General features: G+C 48.6%; 1 protein-coding gene across 11 annotated transcripts in view; it reads left to right on the plus strand.

Moving 5' to 3' along the window:
* NLGN3 (neuroligin 3) overlaps positions 1–14,454 on the plus strand; it is a 122,280-nt gene that overhangs the window by 60,021 nt on the left and 47,805 nt on the right. For 7 of the 11 annotated variants that reach the window (XR_012160653.1, XR_012160655.1, XR_012160654.1 and 4 more), the window contains one exon: positions 8,888–8,947. The exons of 2 other annotated variants lie outside the window; for them this stretch is intronic. Coding sequence is in view for 1 of the 9 variants with exons in the window: in XM_073358647.1 (XP_073214748.1) it covers positions 8,888–8,947 (60 nt within the window). In the remaining 8 variants the exon portion in view is untranslated. Of the gene's footprint in view, positions 1–8,887; positions 8,948–9,692; positions 9,749–9,911; positions 13,596–14,454 lie in introns of those variants that run through there. 2 more of the 11 variants (XR_012160661.1, XR_012160662.1) reach the window with 2 other exon arrangements.

Below are 14,454 nucleotides of genomic sequence, written 5' to 3' on the forward strand. Positions count from 1 at the left end.
GGCCCTGATGGGCTTGAAGCCCAGGTTCTGAGACAGATGGAATAGCATCCTGGAGGCCAAGTGGCCCGTTGCTGCCCAGGGCACTTGGACCATTGTTTGTATTTGTGACAGTTTGTATGAAAGTTGATTTTTTGAAATAATTTTTAATTGAAATGGTGCACTGGTGCATGCTGGTGAGAGCTGAGCCAGTGTCCTGGGCAACTGTAATGCAGCAAGGGTAGGGCGTGTCTGTCTGCCTCTCATGGGGAGATTGCCATGCTGGGAACTGCAGTGTCTCCTTCCCTTCCTCCCATTCCCCCAGCCTGGCTCTGGTTTCTGTGGCTACCCAGTAGTCCCTGAAATCACAAGGAATGGACAGAAGAGCCCTGCTAAAGCCCAGGCAGGGCTGGTCCCTAGGGTCGGGTTCCTGCCTTGAGTGGGTCCCAGCACTCATAGGCCTTTTCCATCCTTAACTCTTTGGGTCTGTGATACCCTAGGTAGCTAGGTAAAAGGGGCAAAGGAAGGGTTAATCTGTCACTGCTCTCAGGCCAGCTCTTTTCCTACCCCACTACCCACTTTCGCTTTATCTTAGCCATCCCTAAACTGGGTCCATTTGGAACCTACATGACACTAGCACCTGCCACAGCTTTCAGCTGGTCTCAGCAGGTGGGGCCAGCCCACTCTGGGGCTGCCTTGTTTTGAAGGAGAATAGGGCTGGTTTTGGACATGCTCCGGCTTGGGCTCAGAGTGCTATGCTTCTCCTGCTGTTGGTGTTGCTAATCCCCTAAAGCTGCCATCCTCCCCGTACCTTAGGTCTTGTCTACAACAAAGTTGCACTGGTTTAGTTAAACTGGTGCAACCCCTGTGTGGATACTGGTATTTTGGTGTGAGTAGCTGATTTTGGTTAAGCTTAAACATGTTTCTAATACACTTACGCTAAACTGAAATGAGTATCCACACAGCCTTTGGTGCTGGTTAACATTAAGCCAGTGCAGCTTTGGAGATAGCTGCAGAGGGTTTCCTGCAGAGGAAACAGGCTCCTGGTAGCTGAGGAAAGGAGGAACCAAGTGTCTTTAATTTTGTCAGTTGCATGTCTAGGGATGTAAATAAACAAGCTGGTGAGCAGCTCTGGTCTGGCCCTGAAGACTGTCTCGATTGGACCTGTTAGAGCTTCTGTGGTCAGGTTTAAGGATTTGGGATCTGAAGTGAGTTGGTGTATTTAGATGCAAATAAACTGGTAACTAGTAAAACCTATTGGGTGATACCCCAATTCTGGGAGGCAGGGCAGGATTGCTCCATTCAGTCAGGTTCTGGCCACCACACCCCTGTGAAGCTGTTTCCACAATCAAATGCTTCACTACTGCAGGATGTTTCCTGATACTCAGCCCAAATTTTGGCTGAACTTAATCTTGTTGCTCTTAGTAGTAATCGCATAGGGCCCTGCCCAGTCCCTGTACCCTTCACACTTGTAGCTCCTTGTTGTAACCACCCTTACTCTTCATTCAGCCAAGTCCTACGTAACTGATTCCTGTAACCAGTGGTTACGCTGCTCTCTCTAGGTCCTTCATTGTTTCTCCGGGAATTCAGAGTAGAACCTGAATTTGTCTCCAGCTTCTGGTGATGGGGCACTCAGAAATGACAAAGTATTCATAGATTGATAGATTCCAAGACCAGAAGGAACCATTGTAATCATCTAGTCTGACCTCCTGAATAATACAGGCCAGAGAACTGCCCCAAAATAGTAATTCTTACAAGATATCTTAAAGAAAACATCCAATCTTGATTTTAAAATTCCCAGTGATGGAGAATCCACCACGACCACTAAATTGTTCCAGTGGTTAATTAGTCTCATTGATGGAAATTTACACCTTATTTCTAACATGAATTTGTCTAGCTTCAATTTCCAGCCATTGGGTTGTGTGTTAGACAAGCCCATCATCAAATATTTTTCCCCATGTAGGTATTTGTAGACTGTAATCAAGTCACCCCTTGACCTTCTCTTTGTTAAGCTAAATAGACTGAGCTCATTGAATCTATTGCTATAAGGGATGTTTTAATCCTTCAGTCATTCTCAGGGCTCTTCTGTGATCCCACTCTAATTTATCAACATCCTTCTTGGATTGTGGGTACCAGAACTGGACACAATATTCCAGTAGCAGTCACACCAGTGCCAAATACAGAAGTAAAACAACCTCTCCCCGACTTGAGATTTCCCTGTTTATGCATGCGAAGTTCCCATTAGCCCTTTTGGCCACAGTGGCTCACTAGGAGCTCATTATCATGGTTGATTATCAACCATGACTCCCAAATCTTTTTCGGAATCACTGCTTCCCAGGATAGAGTCCTCCATCCAGTAATTATGGTCTACATTCTGAGATGTATAGGTTTACATTTAGCCATATTAAAATGAATATTGTTTGCTTGCATCTAGTATACCAAGCAATCCAGATCGCTTTTTATCAGTGACCTATCCTCTTCATTATTTATCATTTCCCCAGTTCTTGTGTCATCTGCAAACTTTCAGTGATGACTTTACGTTCTCTTTCAGGTCATTGATAAAAATGTTAATTAGTGAAGGGCCAAGAACTGATACCTGCAGGATCCACTGAAAGTGCACCTGCTTGATGATGATTCCCTGTTTCTTCTTTGAGTGGTTGCGAACTTGTATTCCATTCAGCTGTGCGTACGCCCAGTGCACCAAAGTCAGAGGATTTTGCCCAGCAGCACCCATGTGGTATGCTCATGCCCCTCCCTTGGCTATATAAGGGCAGTGCTTCCCTGACCTCCCTCAGTTCCATCTCACTGCCCGTGCTGGAGTGCTTAGTGTGATCTTTCCCTACACTTGTCTTCACAGCTTTTTGTGATTTTCTTGTATATAGTGATAGTATAGTTATAGTTAGTAGCCGCAGTTAGATAGTGATAGTAGTAATTGACTAGTTTCTCCTCCTCCCTGGGGTTTAAACATTGCCCTTCATCTGGGGTGGCTATCCCCACACTGGATGTCATGGAGAAGGACACGTTAAGGAAAGGTGTTCTATTTTTCAGTCCTTTAAAAAGAGGACTTGAATGGTTAGAGACTTACGATTGAAGCAGCACCTTCTCAATCTGGCCATGAGGCCTTTCTCAGCCCTGAGGACTGCTGTCGAGAGTCCGGCACCTCAAAGAGCACTGGAGCTAGTACAATATGGGACTTCTCAACCAAGCTGGGATTACTCGCCCCGAAGAGACTGCTTCCCTTCATTGGGCCCCCTGAGAAAAAGAACACATAAAATAGACCAGGGCCATTCCAGAGGTAGAGGAGACTCGTCTTCCCTGTTTAAGAAAAATACGGACCAGCACCAGAGTTCCCCAGTGCTCAGGTTACGTGCTTTCCGGTAATGAGCAGGGAAAACCTATACCATTGACTCATTGGGTTCCCATTAAGTCCAGTACCCTTGGCAGAGACGGTGGCACTGTCAGTCTACACCCCAACAGCAGATTTGCTGTGCCTGTCTATCCCTGACTCACCACTCATTCAGGACCAGCTGACTACACTGGCATCCTGGGCATCCGACTACACTTGGCATCCTGGGCTCCACCTGGTTTGGTAGCAAACTTATTGTTGTTGCCAACACCATCATGTGCACTGTGGTTTACCCTCGGTTAGGGGAGCTGTCGACTTCCTGCTTGGCACTTTGGGCACACGCAGAGACTCTTCACTACTGATGCTCACTGCGACGCAGCCTGCATCGCTGGCCTGGGACCAGCTTCATTTAGGTTCCCAAAAGAAGCATTGGTACCGAGTATGAGATCGAGGCTGGTACCAGTATCCAAGATAATATTGACTGTTCACTCAGTGCCGATGGCACCATTGGGCTGGGCCAAGGATAATGCTGGACGTTTTTATCAATGATGTCCATCAACTATTTGGAGGGATCCTCAAATATGAGCTTAGAGGCATCTCCCTCCCCTTCCCCATTTTGCTTTTGAAGATTGTCAAGACACAGCGAAAATCATAGTCAATGACAGGATTGGTACCATTCCTGCAATAGAGACATGGGACACTGGCCTAGTTCTTTCTGGGTGCTGATGCACTATCCTCATCCACAGTGACCTCCATGGAATCCCAGGGTATTCCCTCATTCAGCAAAATCATGGTCACCTGCTCACCGTAGGGGAGATCACCTATGTCTTCAGTGCACTCCCTGCCGGAACCACTAGCGGGCTCCCTCTGCGAAGAAGCATCCTGAACCTTTACGACAGTCAGCTGTCATTCCTCAAGGGATTCTGTTGTTCCCAGCTACGTCTTCCTCTTCGTCACCAGATAATGCAGCAATACCCTAGTCATCCTCTCTGGAACCAGAAGACTTCAGTTCATATCAGGACCTGCTCAGGCGCATGGCATTGGCCTTAGAGGTTCAGGCTAAGTTTGTATAGGAAAACACCCATAAATTGGTGGATATCCTTCAGCCAAGGACCTGTCCTGGGTCCAGTTCTGTTCATAAATGACTTGGATAATGGCACAGAGTACACTTACAAAGTTTGCAGCTAATACCAAGCTGGGGCTGGGGGTTGCAAGCGCATGGAAGGACAGGATTAGAATTCAAAATGAGCTTGACAAACTGGAGAAGTGGTTTGAAATAAATAGGATGAAATTCAATAAAGACAAATGCGAAGTACTGCATTTAGCAGGGATTCAGGACATTTTGGTTTATTTGTTGCATTTGAAATCTTCAGGTCTCACTCTGAGCTCCCGGAGGGTTTACTTGGTGGCGATCTCAGCTTTCCACCTTCCCATTCATGGAAACTTGGTATTCTCAAAACGTATAATGGTGAGGTTTTTCAAAGGGATTATCTGTCATTTTCCACCAGTGAAGGTAAGAGCACCATTGTGGGACCTTAATATGGTCGTGGGGCACTGATGGGTCTGCCATTCAACATATTCATGGGCTCTCCTCTCTCAAAAGGCGCCATTCCACCCCCAAGAAGAGTTAGCGAACTGCAACCCTTAATGGCAGATTCTCTGTACACTCAAGCCTTCAAGGAGGCTTTAAGGCCACACCCAACATTTTTGCCCAGTCAGGTTATTTACTTACCTATATTTTTTCCCAAAGCACATTCGAGCTCAGAGGAGTAGCAGCTATATAGCTCAGATGTGAGCTGGTGCTTAGCATCTTAGTTAGAAAGAACTGAGCCGTTTTGTTCGTCACCTTGGCTCTGTCCTTCGCTGAGTGGTTGGAGGGACAACCAGTTGCTACTCAGACCATTTCCAGGTGGATAACTGCCTGCATTACCACACCTTCTACACTGGCTTGGTTGATACCTCTGCAGTCATTGCGGGCTCATTCGACAAGAGCTCAAGCGACACCGGATGCATTCCTTAGGGATGTCTCCGTGGTGGATATCTGCAGGGCTGGAATATGGTACTCCTTGCATACCTTCACTAAACATTATGCTATCATCACGGCACTGAGAAGGGATGCAAACTTTGAGAAGACAGTTCGGCTTTCACAGTTTAAATAGACTCTGAGCCCATCACCTGCTGGAACTGCTTGTGGAATCAGAGTCTTATTTAAGTGTACTCTGTGTGCCATTATTCAAATCATTTGTGAAGATAGTGACTGGAACCAGACCTGGGGCAGATCCCTGCGATGGCTGGAGGATATTCACCAGTTTATGTGTGTTTTCCTGTACAAACTTGAAAAGACGGTTACCTACTTATATTGTAACTGTTGTCCTTTGAGATGTGGGTGCAGACATGTATTCTGCGACCCACCCTCCACCCCTCTGCATTGAAGACTCCAACCTGGGGTTTTGGTGTGAAGGAACAGAGTGCTGGCCTTAGCCTCTCCCCTGGGTATATATGTGGGATGGGGCATAAGTGTTGCTAGGCAAAATCTCCAACTTTGGTGTGTTGGGTGTGCCCTCTCCTGAATGAAATACGTGTCTGCATCCACATCTAGAACAACAACAGTTACAATAAAGGTAAGTAACCATCTTTTATAATTACATTGACACCTATTAGTTAACCAGCTTTTAATCAGTTGCATGTGTGCCATTTTAATTTTATATTGATTTAATATTTTAATCACCATGTCATGTGATACCAAGTCAAATGCCTTACAGAAGTCTACGCATATTACATTAACACTTACCTTTATCAGTCAAACTTGTAATCTCATCAAAAAAGATACCAAGTTAGTTTGACAGGCTCTATTTTCTAGAAACCCATGTTGATTGGCATTGATTATATTACTCTCCTTTAATTCTTCTTTAATCAAGTCCTGCATCAGTCACTCCATTATCTTGCCCAGGATTGATGTCAGGCTGACAGACCTGTAACTACCCGGATCATCCTGTTTACCCTTTTTAATTATTGGCACAATGTTAGCTTTCTGTGAGTCTTCTGGGACTTTCCCTGTGTTCCAAGATTTATTCAAAATCATTAACAGGCCAGCAAGCTCCTCAGCCAGCTCTTTGAAACTCTTGAATGCAGCTCATTGATGGCTCATAGTCATCTGTAATCAGTCCACACACAAGGGTCCCTCTCCTCCTCTGTTACTTCCAATGGATGAGCCCCCAGTTTGTAGCATAAATTCCTATTAGACCCTAAGTGTGTGACCTTGGATTTTGTACTATTTAATTTCATCCCATTTCTGTCATTCCAGTCTTCAAGGTCATCCAGCTTTTCCTGTATATTATTCCGATCTTCCTCTGTATTGATGGTGCCTCCCAATTTTCTATCATCAGCAAATTTCATCAGCGGAGTCCCACTTTTTTTGCCAAGGTCGTTAATAAAAACATTGAATAATATTGGTGCCAAGATGTATCCTGGAGGGACTCCCACTAATACTGTCCCTCCAGGCTGATAATTCAGTTTTCAGCACAACCCATTGCCTTCTCACCTTTAGCCAATTCCTTATTCAACTTACAATGCTTGTACTGATCCCATCTTCCTTAACTGCACTAATTATTTCCCATGTGGTACCATGTTAAATGCTTTACGGGAGTCCAAGTATATTAGATTTCCTGCCCTTCCCTTATCTAAAAAATCAGTGATTTTTTTCAGAGGAGGAAATCAGGTTAGTCTGGTGTGATTTATTTTTGGTAAACCCATGTTGCATTACATCCCCTTTACCATTTACCTCTATTAATTTAATTATTCTTGAATTATTTATTGAATACTTCTGCCTGTTCTGCATTATTATTGGTAATTATATCATTTCCATCTAGTAGTAGACCAATGCCATTGTCAGGATTCTTTTTGTTCCTAATATACTTAGATTCCTTCTTATTGTCCTTAATTCTATTGCCCATAGATTTCTCACTGTGTCCCTTGGCTTCCCTTATGAGTTTTCTACAGTTCCTAGCTTTTGATTTATATTCATTACTATTGACTTCCACTTTCTTCCATTTGTTATATATATATTTATAGCTGCCATCACTTCCCCTCTGAGCCAGGATAGGTTTTTAACCACTATGTCCTTCTTCCTCAATTATGAAATTGTGGCTTTTGGGGCATCTAGTAGATTATGTGACCTCACCAAAACTATGCACAGAAGGGCCGTTCCTTCCCAGCTTGTGGAATGAAGGCCTCTGGGCTTGGAAGGTGAGCACAGGATCCTGGGGGGTGTCTCTCCAGAGAGGGATAGAGAGGGGCTCCCACTTCATGGGCTGGGCCATGCTTTCCATTTGCAGCACAGAACTGCCCTGCCCTTTGTTTCCATAACACTCTAATTCCCTACTCCTGTCATTCCTTTCTGCTGTATCTACAGTTTGCCCTTCCCACTGGGGAAGTTTTTAGGTTATTTTCTCCCAGACCCACTAACCGCATTTCTCTCAGCGGAATCCCATTCTGTTATTTCCTGCTCGGGTTTTCCAGCCTCTCTGACCCCTTTAGATCATGCTTCTGGTCTCCCAGAGGTTCTGGCTTTCTCTCAATTTAGTGTCACCTGGGAATGTCACCCACATATTGCTCACCACTGTGTCTGTGATCGCTAACATGCTAAATCAGGCCAGTCTAACTGGAGTCCTCCTGGCAGCTGTTTCCCCCATGCCATCCGCTGCCCTCTGTTTACATCCTTCAGCCAGTTTTTCAGCCCTTGCAAGTTTCAGATCTATGCCTGTTCGCATTATTACAGTCCAGGGAAGCAAAGCTCAGGGCACACACTGTCTTGGGGTCTCAATGTCTCTGGGGTTTGATGGCATACAGACTTCTTGGCAGCTTTGGGCGTTTGTGGCTGACTGTGCCTGTAATTGGTTTGATGTGAAAGGACAGAGCTTCAGCTTCAAACCCTGCCTGCAGTACAGTGAAAATAAGGGGGTGCCACCCAGTGCCAGCAGGAGAGCAGCCCCTTCCACCGAGCAGCATGCACACCCCTGGGATGGTGAGGGGTTGATGGGGAGAGAAAAGGGAGGCAGAGGTGTTTGAGAGTCAGGCCTGGGCTACAAACTAACTGGCACCGGTTTAGTGGAACCAAGATGATGAGTTAGTGTTACTGGCTTTCTGCCGATGGGCAGGGCACAGAGCTTACCCCAAATCAGTCCAAGAATCAGTTGCAAAGTGTGGGCCACGGGGAGGCTGAGGATGTAGCGGGGAAGGCAGGAGGGCACACAAGCTCATCTGCTGTCCTGCTTAAAGAGGCCTGTTCTCTCCCTCTCCTGGGCCCCAGACCAAGGAGCACATGTTCCCAGGGCAGACTTCAGTGGGCGGGGGCCGGCAGCCTGGAGAGGCAGTCCCTGTCTGCTCTGAACTGTGGCTGTGCTTGGCCAGCCGCACTGGCCGAGCCCATGGAGAGATGCGGTGTGAGTAGCCAGGTGGTGCTGTGGGCCTGGCCTCCTTCTCTGCTATCATGCTATTTTTGAATTCTCTTTTGTTTTTGTTTTTTGTTTTTCTTTTTTGTTCTGTCTCCTCGTGTTTGGTCCCTAGGAGCCAGCGCTAAGAAACAGGGCGAGGACTTAGCGGATAATGACGGGGATGAAGATGAAGGTATTTCTGTGCTCGAGGCTGCTGCTGCTGCATGACACGCAAAGCAAATCCGTTTGCTTTCCATTCTCTGCCATTTTCAGGGAGCCCTGTCTGTCTGTGTCTTTGTTTCCTTGGGCTGAGCAGTTGCACGGGGTGGCCAGGTGGGGTGACCGGCTGTGCAGGGGCGCTCATACCTTTCCTTTGAGGGAAGCTCAGGGGGTTTTGCTTTAGAAGGAGTTTGCTGGCTGCCCAGTCTGCCTCTGTGTGAGCAAAAGGCTCTAAGGAAGCATGGCGACATGTGAACAAGAGAGGAGCCAAAGGGTGCCTGGGTCGATTTCACCCCACACCCAGTCACATTTCACCTCCAGCCTCTGTTCTCGCTGAACCTCAGACTTACTGTGTCAATGAAGAGACTTTCCTTTCTGGCTCCACCCCCATGCTGCCATCCCAACCTCCCTTCTCCCCACCGTGCACAGTGTCAGAGCAGGCAACACCTGACCTCATCCCCTTGTGTCCCGTGCAATTCCCTCTGGGGCCCCACTGGCTTGCAGGGAGCATGCATATGGCAGAACGCAGTCCAGGCCTGCTTTAACCCATGTCCGGATTTGCTATCTAGAGTCTAGTCCGGCTCACTCTCTCTCTCGCTCTCTCTCTCTCATGTGTCCACTCGCGTGCGCTCTGCCACTGCCACTCCCCACTGCAGGTGCAGAGGAAACTGGAAATATGGATGAAGGCAAGATGCTGAGCACAGAGCTGTCAGGAGCTCTGGAGACCTGCAGAAGAGAGCACTGTCACTTTACTGGCCTCTGCTTTCTCTCCAGGGTTAGCATCTTCATTTAGGAGCAGGGGTGCCCGTCACCTGTCCAGTGAAGGGCAACTGGACCTGCAGAGAGTAGCCCTGAGCGTTCTGTTGCAGGCTGTGCCGTAGTGTCCGGTTAACGTCACCCAGGCTAGCTCAGCGGGTTAGATTTGAGGGGGACAGAAGTCCCCCATTTGGGTGTATGATCTTCTGCTTTAAATACCTGGTTGTGCTTGCTGCACAGTTGCTGTTAAGGGCAACCATGCATTTCACAGCACTCTGCTCGTGAGTCAGTAACTTGCCAGCTCTGGGCTCAAGCCCCATGTGAGTGGATTCGAGGAGGACAGCAGCTCTCATACTGTCCAGGCGTGGGTGAGGACAGGCATGCTGTGCTGCTTGTTGAGGGTATGGCAGAGCATGTGGGTGAGAGAGTGAACATGCCAGCGCTGGATGGGGCTGTCTGGCAGGAGCGAACTGGGGCACTGTCTGCACGCTGTCACAATGAGCTGGTGAATTTGGCAACTGGTCTCACGAGGGCCTGGCTGTGGGAACGGGAGGGAAGGCAAGCATTACTTCAGTGGCTTGGCCACCCCTCTTGGGGAGCTGGGCTCTGTGTGGCCAGGGACAGATCAGCCTTGGCAGGTGGCTTTTCTCAGCAGAGTGGAGAGGAGTATCTGATTTTGCCTGCCATGTCCATTGCAGAACTGGGGCCTGGACAGTATGGGAGGGTGCAGCTGATTTGAGTCAGCAGGGGGCACTGGGAGAAGTGGTGCTGCCCTGTGGCAGGTGGTGGTCATTGCGATGGCAGCCTGATTAACTGTGAGTTAATGACCTTGGCATTTGGGTGGCTAAACATTAGATCCACCACAAAGGAATAGGCAAGAATTCCCCAAGTTAAGCCCACGGCTGGAGGTGGAGCCATGGGCAGCAGCCACCCAGGGCCAGGCATGCTTTCTGCTGCTGGGGCAGTGCATGTGATGATTGGCCAGGGGGTCGGGTGCGCACCAGATGCTTTGTATCGTGCCAGCACCCTGGTATCAAGTCCCTGGAACATGGGGTGCTGATGTCTCAGATGGAGCAGGCCTGGACTAAGGAATCAGCGAGGCTCAGAATCTAGAGGCAGAGAAGACCAGTTCGATCTCTGCCAGTGCAGGGTTCCCTGTGGTACATTCATGTTCAATGTGGTGGCCACGGGGCTCCCAGCCTGCCCCGCAGGGGTCGATTCCCAGCCAACACTGTCCCCCAGGCAAGGAGTGCAGGGCTGTTCCTGGGGGGGTGCTAAGGCAGTGGTTTCCAGCTGCTCAGCCTAAGAGGCCCTTTCTCTGTTCATCTGGCAGCAGCAGGAGGCAACAGCTGCGTGGCCAGAGCTGTTCAGCGCCTCAGAGAAGGAGCAGCTGGAGTTTGCTGTGGTGGGAGCAGTGTCTGGGCAGGCTCAAGGGTTGCAAGGTCAGAGTGGGGCTGGAGAGCAGCACAGCAGGCTAGATGGGAGATCACCAAGGCATAGAGCTGGACAGGGAAACGACCGGGCTGGCAGCAACTGGGTGGGAAGGGTGATCCCAAGACACCAGGGGGATGGTGGTGGAGAGTGGGGCGGATGTGGGCTCTGGAGTTTGTATCTAGGTGTACTAGAGACCAGAGACACATGGAGGAGGATGTGGCCCTGCCTGCTGGAGCCTCCCTTGGCTGGTACGAAAGGCCAGTCATTTGCCCCTCTCTGTGTGTCCTGATACCCCCCTGGTAGTGAGACAGCATTGTCAGGGCTGGCCTTGCTCAGCTCCTGGCCAGAGCCTCAGACAAGCCTAGGAAGGAAAGGGGGAGCCTGCTCCCAGCAGTCACATCAGGGCATAGCCAGGTTCTCTCACCCTCTCAGGGCCCATGGCTGCTCCCTGGGTCCACCAGGGTCCCTGATGAACACTCACGCATTCATGGGGTCAAGCCACACGCCACTCTGGAGGTCTGGTGTGTGAGACCAGGAGGAGATGGCCAACCCCAGATGGTCAGGAGTCACAAGCCAGCCCCCCAAAAGTTGTGAGATTTAGAGAAAGAAATGTGGTGCTGGGATTTTCCATCTTTGCCCTCTCAGCTCTGAGCCTCTACGCTGCTTTTGGTCTTGTGGATTCAGGGCTTAAAATCAGCTGGAGCAGAGCTCCATTAAATATTTTCAAACCCCCGGGAGCCCTGGTGCCTCAAGTTGGGCTCAAGCCCCAGGGCGCTGGGAAATACTCAATTCCATATAGCTGTCTGGCTATAGTGGGGAGGTCTGCATTAGGGGAGCACCCTTCCAGTCCTTTCCCACTCTGCATCTCTCCTGTCAGAGACAGGAGCTGTTTTTCCACACCCTAGAGGGCAGGTGTGACTCCCAGCAGGCTGCTACATGGACAGTCCTACCTCCTGCACTGGGCAGTGCCCTCCGGAAGGGGGGCATGTGGCTAGCTGAGGCAGCAGAGCCTGGTACATGGATGGCTTAGGCATGGCCTCTGCCGCTGCTGCCTTCGAGTCTCTGTAATGCTCTTGGTTCCATGTGCAGTTGCCAGTAACCATGGAGTAGGGTTCCCCCTGGGGCGCCTCAGTCCCTGGAAGGTGCAGAAAGGGGGGGTTGTGGTCCTTTCCTGCCTGGAGGAGCTAGTGCAAGGAGGTGTCTCCCCCTGAATCACAAAGAGCCCAGATTGCTGGCAGTGAAAACAAAAACGAGGGTGGAGCAAGTGGGAGTAAACAATAGGCCCCAAAATTTGCAGATCAGCAAGGACCTTGCTGTGCCCAGAGGCCAACGCCTTGCCCAACACAGTTGCAGCAGCATAACTGAAGATGGGCTTTTAAGCTGACTGAGTCACACTGGTCCAACACCCTGTCTGGATGCTCTGAATTCAGTTTAAACCTGGCTTGTATCCATTTAACTTCACTCGATTCCCTATTGATACAAGCCAGGTTTAAACTGAATTCCCAGCATCCAGGTATGGTCTTGTATCACTTTAACTGAAGATGTGATTTTAATCCGGAGCAACTTGGAATGTAGATCAGGCCTAAGGAAGCTGCAAAGTTGGCTGGTACTCAGTATAAAAGGCAACTGGCCTATCATGTTGGCAGGTGGGGAAGTTTACAGAGGACACAGCTGTAAATTGATGTCAGTGGAAACTGGTGAATTGTGAGAGTCCTATGGCATTCTGGGCACCCTTCTGGCAGATGGAATTTAACCTGGCAAAACCAGCCTGTCTTTCCATCTGCAGCCTTTTGCCTCTGTGATCCCTGCCCCATCCCAGAACCCCTTGTACTGTGACCTAAATTGGTGTTTGTCTTCAGTGCACATCACTGTGATAAATTCACCTCATTGGCAATATCCTTGGCGGACGCAATGTTGAGGATTGCACATTCTCTGGCACTGTGTGGCCCTCAGCCTCCTCACTGCAGCTGTGGCATTTGGGAATGGGGGTGTCTATGTATGTACACATGGGTGCTTAGATGGCGGGGGGGGCAGAAAGCAGCTTCCCCTTTTGTGTCACAACGTCTCCCATGCTGCACTGGCTTAGCTACACTAAGGCACCAGGGGGTAAGTGGCTTGGTGATGACAGTCCCATGTGCAGGACTGAAAAACCGCTGTGCTGAGAATGCTGCTGCCAGAGGCATTAGCTCCGCCAGGGCTGAGATGCGAAAGGTCTGAAGAGGGACCCAGTCTGAGGGATTTAAATAAGAAAGGGTCCAGAACGTGTAGCCTTTCCACCTTGTGCGGCCCACCCACAGGACAATGTCCAGATGCTCTGTGTAGCAACTCCTCCCTGTAGTTGCCTCAAAGAATTCTCCACCCCAGGTGCAGTCGCGGGGCTTGCTGCCACCTGGTGACACAGCAGGAGAGGGTTCTGCCTTCAGCACCAACAGGTACGCTGCTCTGACAGTGACCAGGGACTGTAAGCTACTTGTAAAAGCCAAGTGAGAATCCCCTTGGTGCCCCCGATGCATTTGGCGAGCTTCAGCCTAAGGACTGGGCTGGGCTGGGAGGTGTAGCCTATGCTGCTGTGGCCATAGTTGCTTGTGCCACAAGTGACAGGTAGCAACTGAGCAAGCTGCAGTAACTTAGAGCAGCCCCAGGGTTGCTCTAAGTTACACACCAGGGGCTGTTCTGACCCTGCAGTAGTCCAGAATTGGAGAGGGTGTAGAAAAGAGGCACAAAAATTATTTGAGGGCTGCAGAAAATGCCTGACAGTGAGAGAACTTAAGAGCTCCATCTTTTTAGCCCATCAAAAGGAGGACTGAGAGGTGATTTGATCACAGCATATAAATTCCTTCCCAGGGAGAAATAGTGCGTTCTAAAGGGTTTGTAAAATTGAATTCTGCCAAGCCTAATTAAAGTTTTTGATAATTTCTAATGGAGAATAGCAATGTTTATTTCTAAGCATTTGTTAGATTTGTATTGATTTTAAAATTTTCAGAGTGCACAAAATTCTGGGTTTTAAGTATTTTTAAAGATTTTTTATCATTTTAAATGTTCATAGTCATAGAAAATTATGGGGGTGTCAGACAATAATTAAATGACAGTAAACATTGAGATTTCAAAAGTTAAAGCTTTATAATTGTTAAAACACATATTGTCAACATCACATGTCAATTATGCTAAGTAAATACTTTTCAATCAAATTAGTAATTTCTGAAGCAGCATTTTTCTTACTTTGCCTATCAGTAAATGTTGTTAATTATCAATGGAAATATCTTTCCACTAGTTTGTGTGTGCATGGTGAAA

The sequence above is a fragment of the Lepidochelys kempii genome, chromosome 9 (assembly GCF_965140265.1).
Source record: "Lepidochelys kempii isolate rLepKem1 chromosome 9, rLepKem1.hap2, whole genome shotgun sequence".
Lineage (NCBI taxonomy): Eukaryota > Metazoa > Chordata > Testudines > Cheloniidae > Lepidochelys > Lepidochelys kempii.